General features: G+C 54.1%; 2 protein-coding genes across 4 annotated transcripts; one reads left to right on the plus strand and one right to left on the minus strand.

Moving 5' to 3' along the window:
* The first annotated feature begins 1958 nt into the window (after window positions 1-1958).
* On the plus strand, window positions 1959-5145 carry LOC120307556 (E3 ubiquitin-protein ligase RNF182-like). The gene is made up of 2 exons (XM_039342418.1): window positions 1959-1995; window positions 2582-5145. The coding sequence occupies exon 2, from the start codon at window positions 2604-2606 to the stop codon at window positions 3330-3332; it is 729 nt and encodes a 242-aa protein (XP_039198352.1). The 5' UTR covers window positions 1959-1995; window positions 2582-2603; the 3' UTR covers window positions 3333-5145.
* A 2262-nt stretch (window positions 5146-7407) lies between these two features.
* Window positions 7408-13671, minus strand: LOC120307555 (iroquois-class homeodomain protein IRX-5-like). 3 transcript variants are annotated; one of them, XM_039342416.1, is made up of 3 exons: window positions 13093-13670; window positions 10149-10201; window positions 7408-8715 (listed from the first exon to the last, which is right to left on the minus strand). In XM_039342416.1, the coding sequence occupies exon 3, from the start codon at window positions 8662-8664 to the stop codon at window positions 7657-7659; it is 1008 nt and encodes a 335-aa protein (XP_039198350.1). In that variant the 5' UTR covers window positions 8665-8715; window positions 10149-10201; window positions 13093-13670; the 3' UTR covers window positions 7408-7656. The 3 variants fall into 3 exon arrangements, with proteins under 3 accessions (XP_039198350.1, XP_039198349.1, XP_039198351.1); XM_039342415.1 differs by lacking the exon at window positions 10149-10201 and having other exon boundaries at window positions 13093-13671; XM_039342417.1 differs by lacking the exon at window positions 13093-13670 and having other exon boundaries at window positions 10149-10598.
* Window positions 13672-19178: the final 5507 nt, after the last annotated feature.

The raw sequence follows: 19178 nt of genomic DNA on the forward strand, positions 1-19178 counted from the left end.
TCTCCTAATTTAAGTGTATGAAGTCCCTGAAGCTGGTGGAAGTTTAGTTTCATTTTTGGGGGAGGACAGAACATCCAGACATTGCTAAAATCATTTGGCAAACTGTGAATTAGACCATCATCATCATCACGCAGTCCAAGCCCTGCTCAAGACCGGGATGTGGTGGGTCATCTCATCCCCATCTGGAAACAGCTGGAGGGAGAAAAAGCCCATCTCTGTCCCAGATGGGTCTTATTTGGGGGGCCTCCTTCCAAAATAACGGTCTGAATTCCAACATGGGGCTCCTTGACCTGCCCTCAGGATTTGCACCTGCCTCTCAGACACATGCGGGCAGCTGCCACTCCTTCCTCTGGTCTTCTGCACCTTCTCCGGGATAAGCAAACTGCAAAGGCCAGAATGGGACGGTGTTCCAGGTGCGGGTTAAGCCAGAAGAGTGGAATAGTTAACCGGTTTGGATGCAGTTTGCTTTTTTCAAGCGCTGGGGTGCCCTGCTTGCTTGGGACTAGGAGTCTTTCCCACCACCACCACCCCGGTCCTCATGAAGCTGCTGGACTTCCCATCCTGACTTCCCTCTCTCCAGCTGCTGGACCTTTTCACCTCTCAGCATCACCCTGCTGGATGTGGTCCTGTATAGTTAGCAGGAAGGTCCCAAAGATGCTTTTTTTTCAAGAGGCAACTGGACTTTCCTGTTTTTCCTTGAAGACGTTTCACTTCTCATCCCAGAAGCTGCTTCAGCTCTGACTGGATGGTGGGGAAGGGAAGGATTTATACTCCTTTTGGAGAGTCCTTGAGGCCGCCTGGAGGTGTACCTGTGTCTCCAGAGTCACCTGAGTGGTGCAAATGGGTGTGGAGCAAGAGAGTTTAGTGGCCTTGTGAAAAAGCATCTTTGCGATAACTGACCTGGGTGACCGAGAATCTCCATGGACACTGACCGGTAGCCAGAGGGGTTTGTTGTGTCACGTGGCAGGGTGAACCCATTTTTTTTTCGTTTGGTGTCATCCACAAACTGAACAAATGAACGCTCCTCCTGTCCTCTTTATTTATTTGTTTAAAGACGAGGGTTGAAGACCCACCCCGCCTCACACACACACACACATCCCTTCTCCGGGCAGCCGTCCAGTTGCAAACCCATCAGATGGCAGGAACGTCCAGCCCCATCTCTGCTCTGGGCCAAAAGGGTGAAGGATGGATCTTGTCAAGCAGCCCGCCAAGACGGAGGAGGGGAGCTGCGCCCCCCACCCGTCTCTCTTGCCTGCCATAAGAGGCGGGTCGGGCACGGCCCGTTCCGTCGCCGCCCCAGCCCCGAAGTCCCGCCAACGCCGAGGCTGCGTTAAGGAATCGCTCTGCGGTTCTTGGCCGTCTTCGGCCCCTGGGACGGCGGTGCTTCTCCTGCCCGGGCACCTCCCTCATTCCGGGGGGCTTCCAAGACCCCCCCCGCCCCCCGGGGCGTCTGGAACCCCGACAGCCTCCCCGGAGTCTCCCGTTTAAGGGCAGCCCGGAGGTGCGCCTCCCGGGGCTGGGAGAGCGGCGAGGCCACGGGGGGAGAAGCGGGCTGGAGCGAAATGTTCCCGTAGGGGCGGCCGACAGGGGCTGCGGGGAGGGGGCCGCCTCGGAAGCCCCGCCGTCGTTGCAAGAAGCGGTTCCACGCCGAGCGCCTGAAAGGAGCCAGGTGGATCGGGCCCCTTTCAGCCGCTGCGCCCCCTGCGCGGGGCCGGGCCGGGCGAAGGTCCCCCCTGCCCACCCTGGGCCCGAGGACCCCCTCCCCGCACCCGGGACCCCCGAGGGAGGGAAGCGGGCGGGGGCGGCCCGGCGGACTCAGAGCGGCGGGCGGGGGGGCCTTGGGGGTGGGAGAGCGTCGCCCACACCCGGCTCGGTCTGCGTCGCCATGGCAACGGGGAGGCGGATGCCCGTGGCCCGGGAGCGCCCAGCCAGCGCTGCGGCAGTCCCTGCCAGGCGGCCGGGCGGGCGGGCGGCTCTCTCCGCGCCTGCAGCGAGGTAAGCAAGCAGGAGGCAGACCCGGCCCGGGGGGTCCCTGCGGCCCGAGGGAGCGAGCGAGGGAGGGGGGGCGCTGCGGACTTTCGAGGCGAGGCTCCTCCCACGTGGCCTGGGGCAACCCCTTCCGCCCCCCCCCCCGCGCGCCTGCTTCCACCCGAGGGCCAAGCGGGGGAGGGTCTCCCGGGCAAGGAAGGGGCTGCGGGGGCTGAGCAGCTGCGGGCGGCGGTGAGGCCGGTCCGCCTTCCCGCCGCCCCGGCCTCGCCTCCTTCCAGGGCCGAGTCTGAGCCTCCCCCTTTCCTGCGATGCGGGGCGGGGGGCGCGGGGCTGGCCGGGCTCCAGGGACCCTGAGGAGGTCTGCCCCAGAGTCGCCCCCTGCCCCGGGGAGGGGGCCGGGCTAGCTCCGGGGGCGGAGGACGCCTAAGGACCGGGTGCTGTGTGGTGGGTGCGGGTTGGGGACGGGGGGGGGGCGTCGCGGACTAGCCGGGCTGTCGCTCGAGGCGGCCCCCCGGCCCCGGGAGTGCCAGGCGGGACCCTCCCTGGCGCCGCTCCTCACGCCCCGTCGCTTTCCCTCCTTCCCTCCCTCCAGGCGCCGGGCCCTCGGGGCTGCCATGCCCCCGGCGAAGGGCGGGGGCGAGCGGGCCGCGCCCCCCGGCTGGGCGGCCGCCGAGACGGAGTGCGGCATCTGCTGCGAGAGCTTCGACGGGCGCGCCCGGCGGCCCAAGCTGCTCGGCTGCCGCCACCAGGTGTGCGCCCGCTGCCTGCGCCGGATGGCCGAGGCGGGCCGCTCCCCCGCCGGGCTGCGCTGCCCCTTCTGCCGGCAGGAGACGCCCGTGCCGGGCGAGGACGTGGCGCGGCTGCCGGACGACGGGCGGGTGCTGGCGCTGCTCGGCCGCCAAGGCGGCTCGCCATCCTCCCCGGAGCTGCTGCTCTGCCCCGGCGTGCTGGAGCCCTCGGCCGAGGGCAAGCGCCGCTCCTCGGCCTGCCTGGTCATCACCCTGCTGGAGGTGCCGGAGGACGCGGCTGCCCCCGTGGGGCTGGACCTGGTGGACGTGATGCGCTTCTACCGCCCGCCCAGCGTGGCCTCCCTGCCCTGCCACAGCCCGCCGCCCCTCTGCCCTGACTCCTGCGGCCCCCAGCGGGCCGTGCCCCCGTGCCTGCTGGGCCTGCTGGGCCTGGTCTACTTCAGCTCCCTGCCCTTAGGCATCTACCTGCTGCTGGTGGAGCGGCCCAACCTGGGCCTGGTGCTGGTCAGCCTGGTGCCCGCCAGCCTTCTGCTCTGCGTCTTCTACAGCCTCTGCCAGTGCCTCTGCCAGGACCTCTTTGACCTCCCCGCCTGAGGAGTTGCCTTGGGAGGCTGCCCCCCCAACGCTCCCTGCCCTTCACACAGACCCCCCCCCCTCTGACCAGGAGGGGGGGGCTTTTCACAGCAGCAGTGGGTGGGGTGGCTTCCCTCCAGCAGCTTCAGTTCCATGACGGTTGTGACCCGGAGGGCAGAGATGCCGATGGCGCCCTTGCCAAAAAGCCCCTAGCGCCCCACTTTCTGCCGTGAGGTTGTGTTTGTCACCAGGAACAGCCACCCGGTTTGGGACCTCTGATGGACAACTGCCTAGGGACTCAAGTCCTGTGAACCTGCAGGCCAAGAAGAGCCTCTGTAGCAACCCCAAGGGAACCATCCCTTACAGCAGAAATTGAACCTCAATGCATAGTGGCAGTGTACCTGACGACTGCAACCCATATTACAAAGTAGGTACTTTACTTTCAGTATCATGGAGAGTTTGGCTGGAGATTTTGGGAAATGCTGGAGCTGGCAGCCGGAGGCTAACTCCCCAGTTTGGATGAAGCTTCCCTGGAGGGAAGGGAGGGGGGTGGAGGATGAGGAAGAGGCTCCGGGAAAAGAGGCCTGAGGAGCACGAACAGCCCAACAGTGAGAGCTTGTTGCTTCCTCACCCCGATGAGAAAGCAGGGGACAGCATAAGGTCCTGCCTCAACTCCTCCTCCCAAGAAAGCAGAACTCTTGAAACAGGCATTACTTCAAAAGGAACTTTTGTTGAGAGATAGTGATAGCAAGGGAGCAAAGCAAGATCTAAAGTTTTCCCGTGCAAATTGATACATTAAACCCACCCCAGAGCCCAACTGCCCAGCTCGCATCCAGCCAATCCACAGGTGCGAAGTCGTTATGGGAACCGAAGCGGATAAGGGACGGTTCCCAGGCGCTTCATCGGATCTGGCAACGGTGTGGAGTTAAGGCAAATGTCCCCTGGCACGTTCCTCTCCCCTTTTCACACCCAAAGAGATACGTCAAAGTTCAGAAAGAACAAAGTAGAGGAAATAAATCCACAAGGCCCCCTTGCAGCAGAGAAAAGCCTCCCGCCTCCCACTGGAATGGCGGAGCCCCCAAAAGAAATATCAAAGAGGTGTAGCAGTGCCGGGCAGGAATACCTGAGCAGGAGCAGCCGAGGCTCCGTCTGTCTCTCCTGACAGGCCTTCCCAGCTCCTGTGCACCGTTTGCACACAGACCCGGACCTCCCTTCCCCAGAGGTTGTGCCAGGCTGGGTGCCCAGACTGTCCATGGGCAAGTTCTTGTGCCAGGATCCTCCAGAGAGTGCTGGGGGCCCCTGTTGCTAAATGAAGGGTCCCGGAAGGAAAGTGGGGGTGCCAGAGGCCATCCAAAAGTCACCTGGGGATTCAGCCCAAGGCTCTGCATCTTCCCTGGAACAACACCCCCCCCCCTCAGTTTGTCTGGCTTTTTTCCTCCTGCGGGAGAAAGTGGGTGCTCCCTTTTTTTTCTGGCTGAGGACTCAGCCCCCCCTCCTGAAATCCCACGTTCCAGCATCCCCCCCCCCCAATTCAGGGCCTCCAACACTGCCAAGGCTGGTCAAGCCACTGAACTCCAGGATCAGAAGGGACTCTTGAGGTCATCCAGGCCATCCCCACTCAATGCAGGGAGGCATCCCAGAGGCAAAAGACACAGCAAAGGGCAGCCCCCCCTTCTCCCCCCCAGTCTGGGCTCCATTGTCCCTCTGCGGAGACTCTTCAGGGCCTGAATTCTATTCTATTCTATTCTATTCTATTCTATTCTATTCTATTCTATTCTATTCTATTCTATTCTATTCTATTCTATTCTATTCATTCATTCCATTCCATTCCATTCTACAATCTGTTATTTCTATTCTGTTCTGTTCTATTCTATTCTATTCTAACCCATAATTCTATTCTATTCTGTTCCGTTCCGTTCTGTTCTATTCTAACCCATAATTCTATTCTATTCTATTCTATTCTATTCTATTCTATTCTATTCTATTCTATTCTATTCTATTCTACTCCATTCCATTCTATTCCATTCCTCCATTCCATTCCATTCCATTCTACAATCTGTTATTTCATTCTATTCTATTCTATTCTATTCTATTCTATTCTATTCTACCCATAATTCTATTCTATTCTATTCTGTTCCGTTCCGTTCTGTTCTATTCTAACCCATAATTCTATTCTATTCTATTCTATTCTATTCATTCCATTCCTCCATTCCATTCTACAATCTGTTATTTCTATTCTATTCTATTCTATTCTGTTCTGTTCTGTTCTGTTCTATTCTATTCTATTCTACCCATAATTCTATTCTATTCTATTCTATTCTATTCTATTCTATTCTATTCTATTCTATTCTATTCTATTCTACTCCATTCCATTCTATTCCATTCCTCCATTCCATTCCATTCCATTCTACAATCTGTTATTTCTATTCTATTCTATTCTATTCTATTCTATTCTAACCCATAATTCTATTCTATTCCATTCCATTCCATTCTATTCCATTCTACAATCTGTTATTTCTATTCTATTCTATTCTATTCTATTCTATTCTATTCTATTCTATTCTATTCTATTCTATTCTATTCTATTCTATTCTATTCTATTCCATTCCTCCATTCCATTCTACAATCTGTTATTTCTATTCTATTCTATTCTGTTCCGTTCCGTTCTGTTCTATTCTAACCCATAATTCTATTCTATTCTATTCTATTCTATTCCATTCTACAATCTGTTATTTCTATTCTATTTTATTCTATTCTGAATTCTATTCTATTCTCATCAAGAGAATCCACCCGGAGCTTCTTATTCAAGGCACCAGGCTCAAGTGGTCTTCCAGCCCTGCAGAGGAGGCTCCAGCACAAGGAGAGGAAAGAGAAGAGAGTGGCCAGCAGCAAGGGTGGGGTGGGGTGAGTGAACTCAACCCTGATGGGGGCCCCCTCAGAAGACCTGAAGGCCCCGGTGGCGGACTCAGCAGATGGAGAGGATCTGCCTGTGTGGTTGCTATGGGTAACACTGACATACGGGCAGGTATCAATCAAATGTTTGAAAAAACAGAGGCGGGCATATGTAGAACAGCGCTTAAAAGGATCACTTCCTATAACATTAATTGTTCTGTCGGTGATAATTCTCAAACTTTCACCATTGATGTGATGATTCATACGTGAGATAATTCTCATATTTTATTGAATCTAGAGTATTATAATTTTTTTGATGTTTTGGTATGGTACATCCGGCAATAAAACAATTGATATAATTCCTTATGATGCATCAGTTTATAAATTCGGGTGGGGGCAGAGAAGGAGCAATGGAGTCACCCTAGAATTAATAAATCAATTAATTGTTAAATGTTGCTATGTCATTTCTCCAATTTCCTGAAAGACCTTCAACCAAAGTGGGGGGAATAAAGAGAAGCTGCCAACATCTACGGTACCAAATATGTGTGCAATTTCACCAAGACAATCGAGAAAGACTTTGATTAATACGCGCACACGGAGTTCAAAGAAAAGCTGTTGTGTTTTATTTATTTAATTATTCCTATATCCAATTTAGAAACGGCCCATCTCACTCACAGAGCAAGTTTGGGCGGTGTAGGATTAAAACAAGTAAAACATAAAAACTGTATACAAATATTACATTAGGAGGTAACGTTAAGAGTTTTGTACAATATTGAGGAGAGTCCTTTAAAATGTTGTGGGTTCTCTACAATATCGTTACGTTCTTGCTTGGCAATATCTGATATAATTCAGAATAAACGTTTGCAGAAAGCTCATTTGGTAGATTTGGAACATCCCTTCGGTTTCAGAGAGGCTTCAAATTAATCACCCACATTTCCACCCCACTAATCCTTTTACTAATCAGATTATCTACAGATAATCCTTGATTTGTAACTGTTTCTTTAGTGACCATTCAAAGTTATGGCACTGAAAAAAGGGACTTATGACCGTTTTTCACACATAGTGACAGTTGCAGCTTCCTTCAGGGTCACGTGATCAAAATTCAGACGCTGGGCAACCGGTTCATACTTACGACCGTTGCAGTGTGTCCCGGGGGGGGTCACGTGATCCCTGTCTGAGACCCAGATTCACTTAACAACCAGGTTACTAAAAAACTGCAGTGATTCGCTTAACAACTGTGACAAGAAAGGTCGTAAAATGGGACAAAACTCACTTAACAACGGTCTTGCGTAGCAACGGAAATTTTCGGCTCAGTTGTGGTCATAAATCGAGTCCTGACCTGGGAAGTCATACAGGAAATCTCCACTTAATGACAGCAGTCGGGAGTGGAATTTCCATCGCTGAGGTGGTTGCAAAGCGCACCGCCAGGTTGTTAAGCAAGGACCCCACACGCCTACGACTTCCTGCCGGCTTCCCACGAGTTCTGGACCCCTGTGGACATCTGGAGGAGGGTCTTCCCCTCGCTCTGCTTGCCCCGGGAGAGGAAGAGCCCCTGGCTCACCGAAGTGCCACCCAGGGCCTCAGAGGACCGCCCTGCCTGCCCACTGGGCCCATCCCGGGGCTGCCTTCCGTGCCCGTGTGGGGAAGGGCCCCTGCCACACACTCCCCCCTGCTGCCCCTGGCTCTCCCCAGCCTGGCACACTCCAGATGTGCGGAGCCACAGGTCTGCACGACCAGCTGACATGCCAGCTGAGAGTGCTGGGGATTGTAGTCCACCTCCAGGGCACACCAGCCGGGAGAGGGCAGAGCGACGCCTCTTTCTTGACTCCTCAGGGGGCCCCCAGGGCTCAGAGCCCAGGGGTGGCCCCTCTCCCCGCCCCTCCCCGGGGGCACAGCTGGGGTGTTCCCAGAGGCCAGAGGCCAGAGTTCTCAGGGGACGGAGGCCCCACCCCCACTGGGGAGGCCTCCCAGGCACGAGGTGAGGGGCTGGCTCGGCCACGCTCCACAGCCGGGGCCCAGGAGGGCTCCTCTCTGGTTCAGCCCGGTCGAGAGAGGCGAGGGGGTCTGGGTCTCGTCCGGGACCTCCAGCCCTGGAGCCTCCCCAGGGGGCCTGGGGGCTCCCGCCTGAGTCTGCCTGCTGGCCTCCAGCCTGCCCCTTCTCCTCTTCCTCCTCTTCCTCTTCCTCGCCCGAAGCCGTGAGCAGCCGAGGGCCGCTGCGCAGCCGGTTCTCCTTCTTGAGGCGCCGGCGGGCGTTGGCAAACCAGGTGGAGACCTGGCTGAGGCTGCGCTGGCTCAGCACAGCCAGCAGGATCTTCTCCCCCTTGCTGGGGTAGGGGTTCTGGAGATGCTGGCCCAGCCACGCCCGGAGGGCCCCCGTGCTCTCCCGCCAGGCGGCGGCCTTGCCCCAGCGTGGATCCTCCGGGGGGGCCGCACAGAGGAAGGGGCTGCCCAGGGGGGGCATCGGCCACAGCAGGGGCAGCCCTCCGGACAACTCGCAACAGGGGGCTGGCACCTGCAACACACAAGGCGGAACGAGGGTGAGCCCTGGGTGGCCCTGGCAGCCTCCCTGGCCCTTCGCTGCCTTTGCTCCACCCGGCCCTGAGAAGCATTTTGGCCCCCTCCCCCAGGAAGATGAGAAGAGCAGTCCTGCTTTCCTGGCGCTGCAGGAAATGGCGCTGCTTTCCTGGCGCTGTTCCCTGCCCCCCTGCAGAGAGCTGGACTAGATCAGCCCCCCCAAACTCTTGAGTAGATTGATGAAGACATGTCTTCATCAAGATTTATTTATTTATTTATTTATTTATGAGACTTATATACTGCTTTAAGTGCAAGCACTCTCTAAGCGGTGTACACCAGTAAGCAATGTATATATATATTTACATTGCCCCCAACAATCTGGGTCCTCCCGGAAGGATGGAAGGCTGAGTCAACCTTGAGCCGGTGAGATTTGAACCGCTGACCTGCTGAACACAGTCAGCTAAAGTGGCCTGCAGTACTGCCCTCTAACTGCTGTGCCACCTCGATCATTTACTTAGCCCATGCAAGAAGATTGCAAGAAAAAAAAAAACCTTACAAGGACTCACTGGAACATCCAATAGTAGAACTTACCACATGCCAGTACTAAAAACATAAAACATAAAAAAAAACATATCAAAAAGATCCACACCAAAAAAAACCCAAAACCCCATGCAAAAGTTGTGTAAAATGAGCAGGTTAAAATATTGTGGGATTCCGAATAACAAACTGGTAAAGCCTTGACATACCAGATTAAGCTGTGCTTGGAAAGAAGAAACGGGGGTGGGGGGGGAATGGATGTGGTTCTACCAGAAGGGAGAGGACTAGCAGGCAAAGAATCGGAGTAGATCATTGTTTCTCAACCTGGACAATTTTAAGGCATGTAGACTTCAACTCCCAGAATTCCACAGCCAGCAATGCTGGCTGTGGAATTCTGGGAGTTGAAGTCTACATGCCTTAAAATTGTCCAGGTTGAGAAACACTGGAGTAGATCATGGCAGAAACTAGCTGCCCTCCTCCCAGGGGTTATTGGCACAATGGGTGTCATACCCCCAAAAATTGGATGGTGCTTTAAAAATCTGCGCAGTGAGAAAATTTCTGTCAGTTACCAAAAAAAATAAACAAAAAAAACCCCCGCCCTCCTTGGGTTTGTCCATAAGACAATAGGGCTACATTACGAATCCCGAGGCTCTTGGTGTCCTAGTGAAAACTGCCCACACATGAGGGCCAACATCATCTAAAGAACTGGCAGCTGTGACTTCACACTTTTGTGTATATAATAATAATAAGCTCTGGTTAGACCCGTTGACCTCTTGGGGGTTGATATTAACCACTTTGGGGAACTCTGGGCTGTTTGAACACCCTGATCTTTTCCGACACTACATTTCTATGATTCATTTAAAAAAAACATTATTGATTTAAATGTCAATATACCTATTAAAAGATCTTGAAAGAAGTCAGGTTTTCAGTAGCAATTGTGGTATACGCTGGTGTAAACAAAAAGAGGGACTGGGTCTAGAATGCTTTACAAAAAGTATGACTTTTTCCAATATCGAATCAAAAATCATTTTTCTCGTATATCCTCAAAACTCTCATCTTGGTTATTAACCTTTTTTTCCAATACATCCATTTTTCCATTGTTTGTTTACTGGATTTATAAAGCCACCCAATACTGAAAAGGCCCTGTGCAGCTTACAATATGTCCAATACCTAAATTAACAACTAAGCAAAACCACGTTCCTAACATTCAAAGACAGACTCAGGAGAGGCTCAACCCAGGCCTGGAACACACACACTTCTGAAGGCAATTCATTCCCCTGGTTAATTGTCCTCACTTTTAGGAAGTTTCTCCTTAATTCCGGGAGGTTGCTTCTCTCCTTGATGAATTTCCATCCTGCCCTCTGGTGCTTTGGAGAATAAGTTGACCCCCTCTTCTCTAACGAAGAGAAGGACAAGGGGGGACATGATAGCAGTATTCCAATATCTCAGGGGCTGCCCTAAAGAAGAGGGAATTAAGCTATTTTCCAAAGCACCTGAAGGCAGGACAAGAAGCAACGGGTGGAAACTCATCAAGGAGAGAAGCAACCTAGAACTAAGGAGAAACTTCCTGACAGTGAGAACAATTAATCAGTGGAACAGCTTGCCTCCAGAAGCAGTAAATGCTACAACACTGGAAGTTTTTAAGAAGAGACTGGACAGCCATTTGTCCGAAATGGTGTAGGGTTTCCTGCCCGAGCAGGGGGTTGGACTAGATGACCTCCAAGGTCCCTTCCAACTTTACTACTATTGTTATTGTTCTTTGTGGCAGCCTCTCAAATACAGGAATACTGCCATCATGTCACCCCTAGTCCTTTTTTCTCCAGACTAGCCATTCCCAAACCCTGCAACTGTTCTTCATATGTTTGGTCTCTAATCCCCTAATTGTCTGAGTTACTCTTCTTTGTACTTTTTTCAGTCTAAACATCTTTTTTGTGATGTGGTCACAACTGGATGAGGTATTCCAGGTGTGGCCTTACCAATGCAGTATCATATGTTCACTATATTCATATGGCCCTTTCCCAGTAATTGTAGTTAAACAAACGGGCATATACTGCACCAATTGATCACTTTTATGTGATTTTCCCTGACCTTGTCTGTTATTGATCATAATGTAAGGTTCTGAAATTATGTCTTTAATCTGATTCCCCTATTTTTTTGAGAGATGTTGATCCCACTCCGACAGCTTCTAATAGAATATATTATCTCTTGGATATTAGTGCACTTTGAAGATTCTGACGTTTTCACAAGATGTTGCTGGTGGCAATGCTGTTATCTTACAGATTACGTTTTAACAAAAAGACTCATTTCATTCATTGTAACCAGTCAAGATTTATACATGCCAATTTCTCTTTTCTCCCTCTTCTGAGGGAGCCGGTCAACCGCATCCCTTTGCTAGACCAAAGTTAAAGGTTTGTATATCCAAATCAGCTGTGAGAATGAAATAATTAATACAAGAATATATTAACTTAGAGTCCAACATGGTTCTGTGAAAGGAAAACAAATTTCGGATCCTATTAGAAAAATGTTTAAATCTCACTGTGTAATAAATATAATAAACCAAATGGCTGTTTTCCCTGGAGAGCAAACAAAAATTTTCCATCAGTTAGAAGATCAATAGACAATAACCTGACCGAGATGGTGTAGGACAGGTTCTCCTGCTTGAGCAGTGGGCTGGACTAGAAGACCTCCAAGGTCCCTTCCAGATTCTATTCTATTCTATTCTATTCTATTCTATTCTATTCTATTCTATTCTATTCTATTCTATTCCATTCCATATGTTCTATTCTGTTCTGTTCTATTCTATTCTATTCTATTCTATTCTATTCTATTCTATTCTATTTATTCTATTCTTCCATTCTCTGTTCTATTCTTCCATTCTCTGTTCTATTCTATTCTATTCTATTTATTCTATTCTTCCATTCTCTGTTCTATTCTATTCTATTCTATTCTATTCTGTTCTGTTCTGTTCTATTCTTCCATTCTCTATTCTATTCTTCCATTCTCTATTCTATTCTATTCTATTCTATTCTATTCTATTCTATTCTATTCTATTCTATTCTATTCTATTCTATTCTATTCTATTCTATTCTATTCTATTCTATTCTATTCTATTCTATATTCTATTCTATTCCATATTTTCTGTTCTACTCTACTCTACTCTACTCTATTCTACTCTACTCTATACTCTATTCTATGTCTGTCCCAGGTCATGGTTAAGATTGGGTCTACTTCATCTTTAATATGAACTTTAAAAAAAACCCAAGGAATAATAGAACAGAATAGAGCTGGAAGGGACCTTGGAGGTCTTCTAGTCCAGCTCCCAGCTCAAGCAGGAGAACCTATACCGTCTCAGACAGGTGACTGTCCAGCCTCTTCTTAAAAACCGGTTCCACTGGTTAATTGGAATGAATGAATGAATGGGCTTCAACTTTTGCTCAGCAGCCTTTCCACTCCCCCGCGTGAAGTGCCCCTGCAGGAACTGGCTCCCGGCTCTCCTGGAAGAGAGAGCCCCCCCCCCATCTGGGGAAGACATCAGCCCAGACGACCTGCCCCCCGTCTCTTCAGCCTTTCTTCCCCCGCGTGTCCAGGGCCACCGCTCTGTTACGAGGCCCGGGGTTTCACGGGAGGCCCTCGCGGGACCGTCCCCACCGCTGGGACCCCCCAAGAAAAGGAACCAAAGGCAGAAGCGGGACCGCAGAGGGAGACCCGGCTCGAAGCTCCCTGCCGGCTCCGGTCCGAGCTGGTCTCCCGGCCAGCGGCTGAGCTCTTGAATAGAGGCCGCCCGCGCGGTCGGGGCTCCGGAGGAACGCGCGGCTGCAGCCCCCCGGCGCCGGCTGACCTTGTCGGGGCTTCCCGCGGAGGCTCCTCGGCCGGTCCGGCTTCCGAAGGTGGCGCTGCCCGCTCGGCCCGGCCCGGCCCGGCCCACCATACCTAACCCGCTCGAGTGGCTCCTCCTGCGCTCCGCGAGCCCCGCGCGCAGAAGAGCCCCGCCGGCCGGCCCTGCCCAAGCGGAGCCCCGCGGGCCCCCGCGGACAGACGAGCCGCCGCCACGCCGAAGCCCGGCGCGATCCGGGGCTGCGGGACCAGCCAACGCCTTAGCCCGGGAGAGCCGCGCTCCGTGCCCCGACACCGCCCCCGCTGGACGGGCTGGGGTCGCTGCAGAGAGCAGCCGGCGGAGCCCTGGACAGCGCCGGGGTTGGGGGCGCTTCGCTGGGCGCAGACAGCCCGAGGAGAGCGCCCGGGGAAGAAGGAGCAGCAGCCCCTCCCCTCCCAGGCGCCGCTTCGGGGCCCCCTTGAGCTCCGCTCTCGCTTTCCCAGGCCGCCCATCTGAGCGCCGCCCCTGCCGTCGGAAGGAGCTCCCCCCCCTGGCCGGGAGGCCGAAGCTGCGCAGAGCCCCGGAGCCTCCTGTGCCCGGACGCACCGGCTGGGAGAGGGAGCCGGGGCCCGGCGGGTACCAGCCGTAGCAAGGCAGAGCGGGATACAGGCAGGGCAGCCGGGGCAGCAGGGCGGCCGGGCACCCCCTCAAGGGGCTCCAGAAGCCCTCCAGGTCCCTGAGCCCAAGAGAGAGCTTTGGGGGGGCGGCGGAACCCATGGCGGGGGACAGACGGCCTGGTGGTAGAGGAACCCCCAGCTTTTATAGGAGCAGGTTTGGTGGGGGGGGGCTGAGGGGGGGATGTCATTAGAGGTCACCCAGTTCCCCTTAAAGGGACAGGATCAGGACTGGCCAATCGGGATCCTCCAGCTGCTTGTTCCCCTTTCCTCAAGGGAGGGGTTACAGGAAGAGAGCCCTGTTGGGTAGCCCAAAACTCAAACTCTGAGGACAGATTATTATTTCAAAATAATTATGTTTTGCCAAAGGCTGCTCAATAGGAAATCAGCTCCACAACTGAAGTTCTTGGCGGGGGGTGGTGGAGGGGGAGGCTGCTGGGCGTTAAAGCTCCTAAAAGGAGCTTTTAGATCCCCAGGGTCCATCAGCCACAGCCTGCAGGGCCAGCGTGGAAACGGATGGGAGCCAGGTGGGGGGGGGGCTCCTGAAAAATCTCCTGCTTCCAAAGTTCCTGTGACCTTCCAGGTTCCTTTCTGGCCTTGTCCCTTCTGGGGAGCTGGCAGGCTGGGAGGACCACAATCCCCCTTCCGATGGGCTTTTCCAGCGGGAATGGAGCCTCTAGGTGGGGGGTCTCTGGAGAGGCCTGGGGTCACCTCTGGAAGAAGGGAGACTCTGCCCCACCTGCCACAAAGAGAGCACAGGGCCAGAGAGATGGCCAGAAGCGCTGAGGACCGGACAGCGAGGGTGCTGGTGCTGGACCATCCATGTCCTTGCTTCCCCTCAGCCGAAGGAGCCCCCAGCCCCTGCCTGCCTGTGGATCCAGGAAGAGGCAAGAGGCGCCTTTGATCCTGAGAGGCAAAAAAGAGAAAGGGGGGGGGTCTTTATTACCTAGGGCAGAGGAGGGGGCTGGGACAGTGGGGAGATTCAGCCGGTTTGCACCACTTGGGCAGAACCGGCAGCTAATTTTTTGTTGCCCAGGCCCAGAATGGACTTCCGGAAGCGGCATCCACACAGAGAACCAGTTATTCACCTATTGGAATCCCACCACTGGGCTGGGAGCTTTGGTGGGGGGAGAAGTGGAGGGGGAGGGGAAAGGTTGGCCAAGCTAAAGCAGTAAGAAATTCAGCCAGCTGGTGAGCAAGCAAGCAGGAGGGAGGGAGGGAGCAAGTGTTGGTGGGGGGAGGGACAGGGGAAGTCAGGTGAGAGTCCCTTCTCCCAGCCCCCCCCCCACCCGCCGCTGCTCCCGCCAGACAGGGGTCTCTCATTGGGCAAACGCAGGCAAGCCAGATGCCCTCCTTGTGGGCTCAGTGCTGGAGAGCAAATAGGGAGTGTGGAGCGGTGGGTCTCCACCTTGGCAACATTAAGACACATGGACTTCAACTCCCAGAATCCCCCAGTCAGCCATGAGAATCCACATGCCCTCCCAACACAGAGGTGGAGAAGGCCTGCGGTGACTCTCTGGGACACCCACAGCTGCTGTCAATACGAGCCCCTTGCCAAATGCCCGAATTTTGATCGTGTGGCCATGGGGACGCCGCAACGGTCGTAAGTATGAAAAATGGTCATAACTCAGTTTTCTCAGTGCTGTTGTAACAGTCACCAAACAAACTGTTGTGAGTCTTGAGCAGGGGGTTGGACTAGAAGACCTCCAAGGTCCCTTCCAGCTCTTTTCTTTTTTCTCATTGAACTGAAGTCGAGGACTACCTGTTCCATGGTGCTTTCTTTGGCCCTCTCCTTCAAGCTGTGGGAATCCTGCCCCCTTGCCCTTCTCCGGATGGGTGTCTTCCATGGGTGCACCTCTGGGCAAGGGTGGCTGGCAGCCTCCCTCCCCTTTTTCGGTCTCCCAGGTCTTATCAGTTAGGGGGGGAGGACCGCCCATCCCTGACTGCTGTCCAAAGCCGCTGGTGTCTTTGGAAAGCTTGCGAGGCCCCCCCTCTGCTGCTTCCCCATTCGGCAGGGCTGCTTCGGGGTCTCCCCAAACTCTCCATATTCAACCTTGTGTGCTCTCCGCCCCCCCCCCCTGGCCTCGGGCTTCTCCTTCAGCTCTGTGAGGCCTCCCCCTCTTCCTTCCGGCCAACTTCTCTGGGCTACCAGAGAAGATCTGGCGCCTTCTGACCGGAGGCCTCCCAAGGGACACCCTTGTCCGTAAGGAAGGGCGCCTCAGATCCCGCCTTCTGCTTCCCCCAGCAGAGATGTCAGCGGTGGCCCGGGCCTCGTGGGCACCAGGGACTGGTTGCATGGAGGGTGTTTTTTTCCGTGGACCGGGGTGTGTGTGTGGTCTTTTGCATGCATGGATGGGGCTTCGCTCACCGGCATGGGGCGGCCCTGGCCTGTGGCCTTTGGGTCAGGGACCCCTGCCATGGAAGATATTCCCTGCTTACGAGTACAGCCAGATCTCAGCAGGACATCCAGGGACTGTTCTAAATTGCAACTGCACTGAAAAAGGGACTAACAACCAGTTTTCACCCAAGAATGCTTTTTCCCCTAAGGCGACTGGACTTTCTTGCTTTTCTTTGACGATGTTTCACTTCTCCTCCAAGAAGCTTCTTCAGCTCTGGCTGGGTGAGCGTGAATTCCCCCCCCTCCAGTCAGAGCCGAAGAAGCTTTTTGGAGGAGAAGTGAAACGTCTTCAAAGAAAAAAAGGCATCTTTGGGACAACTAGTGACCTGGGCGGCTGAGACTCTCCACAGACGACCAGTTTTCACCCTTTCGGACACTGCAGCCTCCCCAGGGTCCTGCGATGAAAATTAGGAAACTTGGGAACTGACTCGTATTTATGACGGTCGCAGTGTCCCGGGGTCAGGTGATCCCTTTGCAAGCAAAGTCAACGGGGAGGACAGAGTCTCTTTGCCGCTGTGTTACTAACTGAACAACTGCAGTGATTCGTTTAGTGGCATGAAAGGTCGTAAAATGGGGCAAAACTCAATGGACAACTGTCTCACTTAGCAACGGAAATTTTGGTCTCAGCTGTGATAGTAAGTCGGGGACAGAAGACAAATTTAGAACTTACCTGCCAGGTCAGAAGGCTACAGGAGCAGGTGGAACCTCATGGAAATAAGGCAAAAAGCAGAAAAAATAAAGGATTCTGCCCAAATGCGATGCTTTTAGTTCTGTTCAGGCGGGGTGCTGTATACATTGGTAAAATAAAACATAAAAATAAAGGCTGGCCAAACTGGAGAATGGCCCCATGGACACCTGACTGGGAGAGGTCAATCGACATTCCAGAATCAAGGGAGGGGGGGGGGCTTAGCCAGGTGTGCCAACTCTTGTACAATATCCTTAATTTTGCAGCCAGCTTAGGATCATCTCCCACGGATTACAGAGGCTGCCCTGGGAAAGGAGGTGCCAGATGTTCAAGCTGGCTTTAGAAAAGAAGGACAAGCGACATTAATGCCGATGCTCGCTGAATGGTTGAGATGCCCAAAAGACCCTCCCCCAAAAGTCTGCATGTTCTTCCTGGACCAGGGGTTCCCAACTGGTGGGCCGCAGCCCGGTAGCGGGCCGTGGGGCTGCAGGACAGGCTGCCCAATGCATGTATGTGTGCACACAGCCCCCCACTTGTGCTAGCACCAAGGCTGTGGGGTGCAAAAACAGGATGCCATACTGCAGGGCATGAAAATGGGATGCTGCTGCTGTGCTGCGGGGTGCGGAAACGGGGTTCCTGTTGCTGATTGAGAAAGTCGTTAAGTGAGTCCTGTCCCACTTTACGACCTTTCTTGCCACAGTTGTTAGCTGGATCCGGCTTCCCCATTGACTTTCCTTGCCAGAAGCTGGCCAGTGGTGAACACCTGATCCTGGGACACGGCAACCGTCATTAAGTACATCATGCCAGTTGACGAGCATCCGGATTTTGATCACGTGACCATGAGGAGGCTGCGAGGGTCACAAGCCCCTTTTTTCCAGTGTTAATGTAACTTTGAAGGGTCACCAATTCCCAGCTCTGAGCAGGGCTGGGGGGGGGCGCCCAGGCCACCTTCCCCTCGCCCACCTTTGGTCCCCGAGGGCTGCAAGAGAACCATCTCTTGCCAGCCTGAAGGGGGTTCTGCCCTTCTGGGACACCACAGTTGGCGGCTCAGAGGCCAGGCCGGATGGCCTCAAAGGGGCCCAGGACCCCCTGGTGGTGAAGCAGACCCTAAAGATGACGCCCTCTGTGAGATCCAAAGTTGCCAAGAGGCCCCAGAGAGCTGGCAGGAGACGGGCCCTCATCCCTTTCCCAGCCTCCAGAGGACGGAAGGAGCTGAACCCGGAAGGAAATCGGATCCTGCCTCCTCCAGAGCCCTTTGCTCAGGGCAGCGGAGCCGCCAGAAGCCCGACTGCAGTGGGCAGGGGAAGGTCCTCTCACCGCTGGCAAAGACCCCCTTCCGTGACCACCAGCTGGGGGGCCGAGGGCTCCTGGCCAACATTAAGGGGAAAGCAACGGCCAGGTCGAATTGGCTCTGGCCCGACTTCGGGTGATCCTCATGAAGCCAGGCAGGGTCAGATCAAATTAAGAGATGGATGGGAGACCACCAGGAAGGTTTGGGGCTAGACGGCTAGTGACCCCACAGCAGTCTCAGCTGGAGGTGGTTCGACTCAACTGGGCCTTCTATGCCAGTCTTTGAAGGAAGGTCCCTCCTGAGTTTTGCCAGGCAAGGGTGCCGGCTGATGCTGGGTCTTTTTTGCGCTTCCTTTCGGCATTTTGAGCCTGAGGAGGGGGCTCCCGGGACATGCAGCCCCCCTCCGGTGATTGCCGGGGGCCTCCATGGGCCCGCTCTTCCTGGCAGTTGATACTGGGGGACACGTCCCGTAGAGCAACTCTTCTTCTTTGGGGTAACGAGTAGCACGGTCAGCATGAAAACCAGGGCTCCAGCACGTGCACCCCACTGCTTGCCCTGGACACCCCATCTTCCTGAGTTGGGGAATTTTATTTCATTTATCTCTTGCCTTTTATTATTGCTTATGGTTTTGCATGGTGACATTGCCCTGCAGCTCTGCAAAGCGTGAGGCTCTCCAGACACCCAAGTCGCTCTTTCACCCAGGATGGGCTGCAGGGAAGGTCGTGGCCATTGTGCCCTGCTCCTCACCCAGCACTTCATGAGGACTGGCACCAATTCCCCCTTCTTGAGTGGCCATGTTTCCACAACCCACTCACAGACGTCTTTCATTTTTCCTTCTCTGTGGTTTACCTGCTGTGTGAATGTAGCCTCTCAGATAAATTTAGGGTTCACCGCAGCAGGGAGCCCACGGAACAGGCCAGCAGGCACGGAAGGGTGCTGGGCTCTTTCCTTCCAAAGAGGGGCCAGCCTCCCCCTCGGCTCACCAATTCTCCCCAAAGCCTTCCTGGCCCCCCTTTCCCTTCCGCCCCCTCGGCTCCATCCAGCAGGAGGGGCAGGGACAGA

This window comes from Crotalus tigris, unplaced genomic scaffold (genome assembly GCF_016545835.1).
Source record: "Crotalus tigris isolate CLP2741 ecotype Arizona unplaced genomic scaffold, ASM1654583v1 scf7180000017791.1120302, whole genome shotgun sequence".
In the NCBI taxonomy this organism is placed as follows: Eukaryota; Metazoa; Chordata; class Lepidosauria; order Squamata; family Viperidae; genus Crotalus; species Crotalus tigris.

What these genes read in the sequence shown, in the direction of transcription:
- LOC120307555 (XM_039342415.1), bottom strand. Translation starts at nt 13,182, where the DNA reads ATGGTGGGCCGGGCCGGGCCGGGCCGAGCGGGCAGCGCCACCTTCGGA. An exon ending in CCGCGGGAAGCCCCGACAAG is followed by an intron (nt 8,716 to 13,092) that starts GTCAGCCGGCGC and finishes TGTGTGTTGCAG; the next exon opens with GTGCCAGCCCCCTGTTGCGA.
- LOC120307556 (XM_039342418.1), top strand. Translation starts at nt 2,604, where the DNA reads ATGCCCCCGGCGAAGGGCGGGGGCGAGCGGGCCGCGCCCCCCGGCTGG.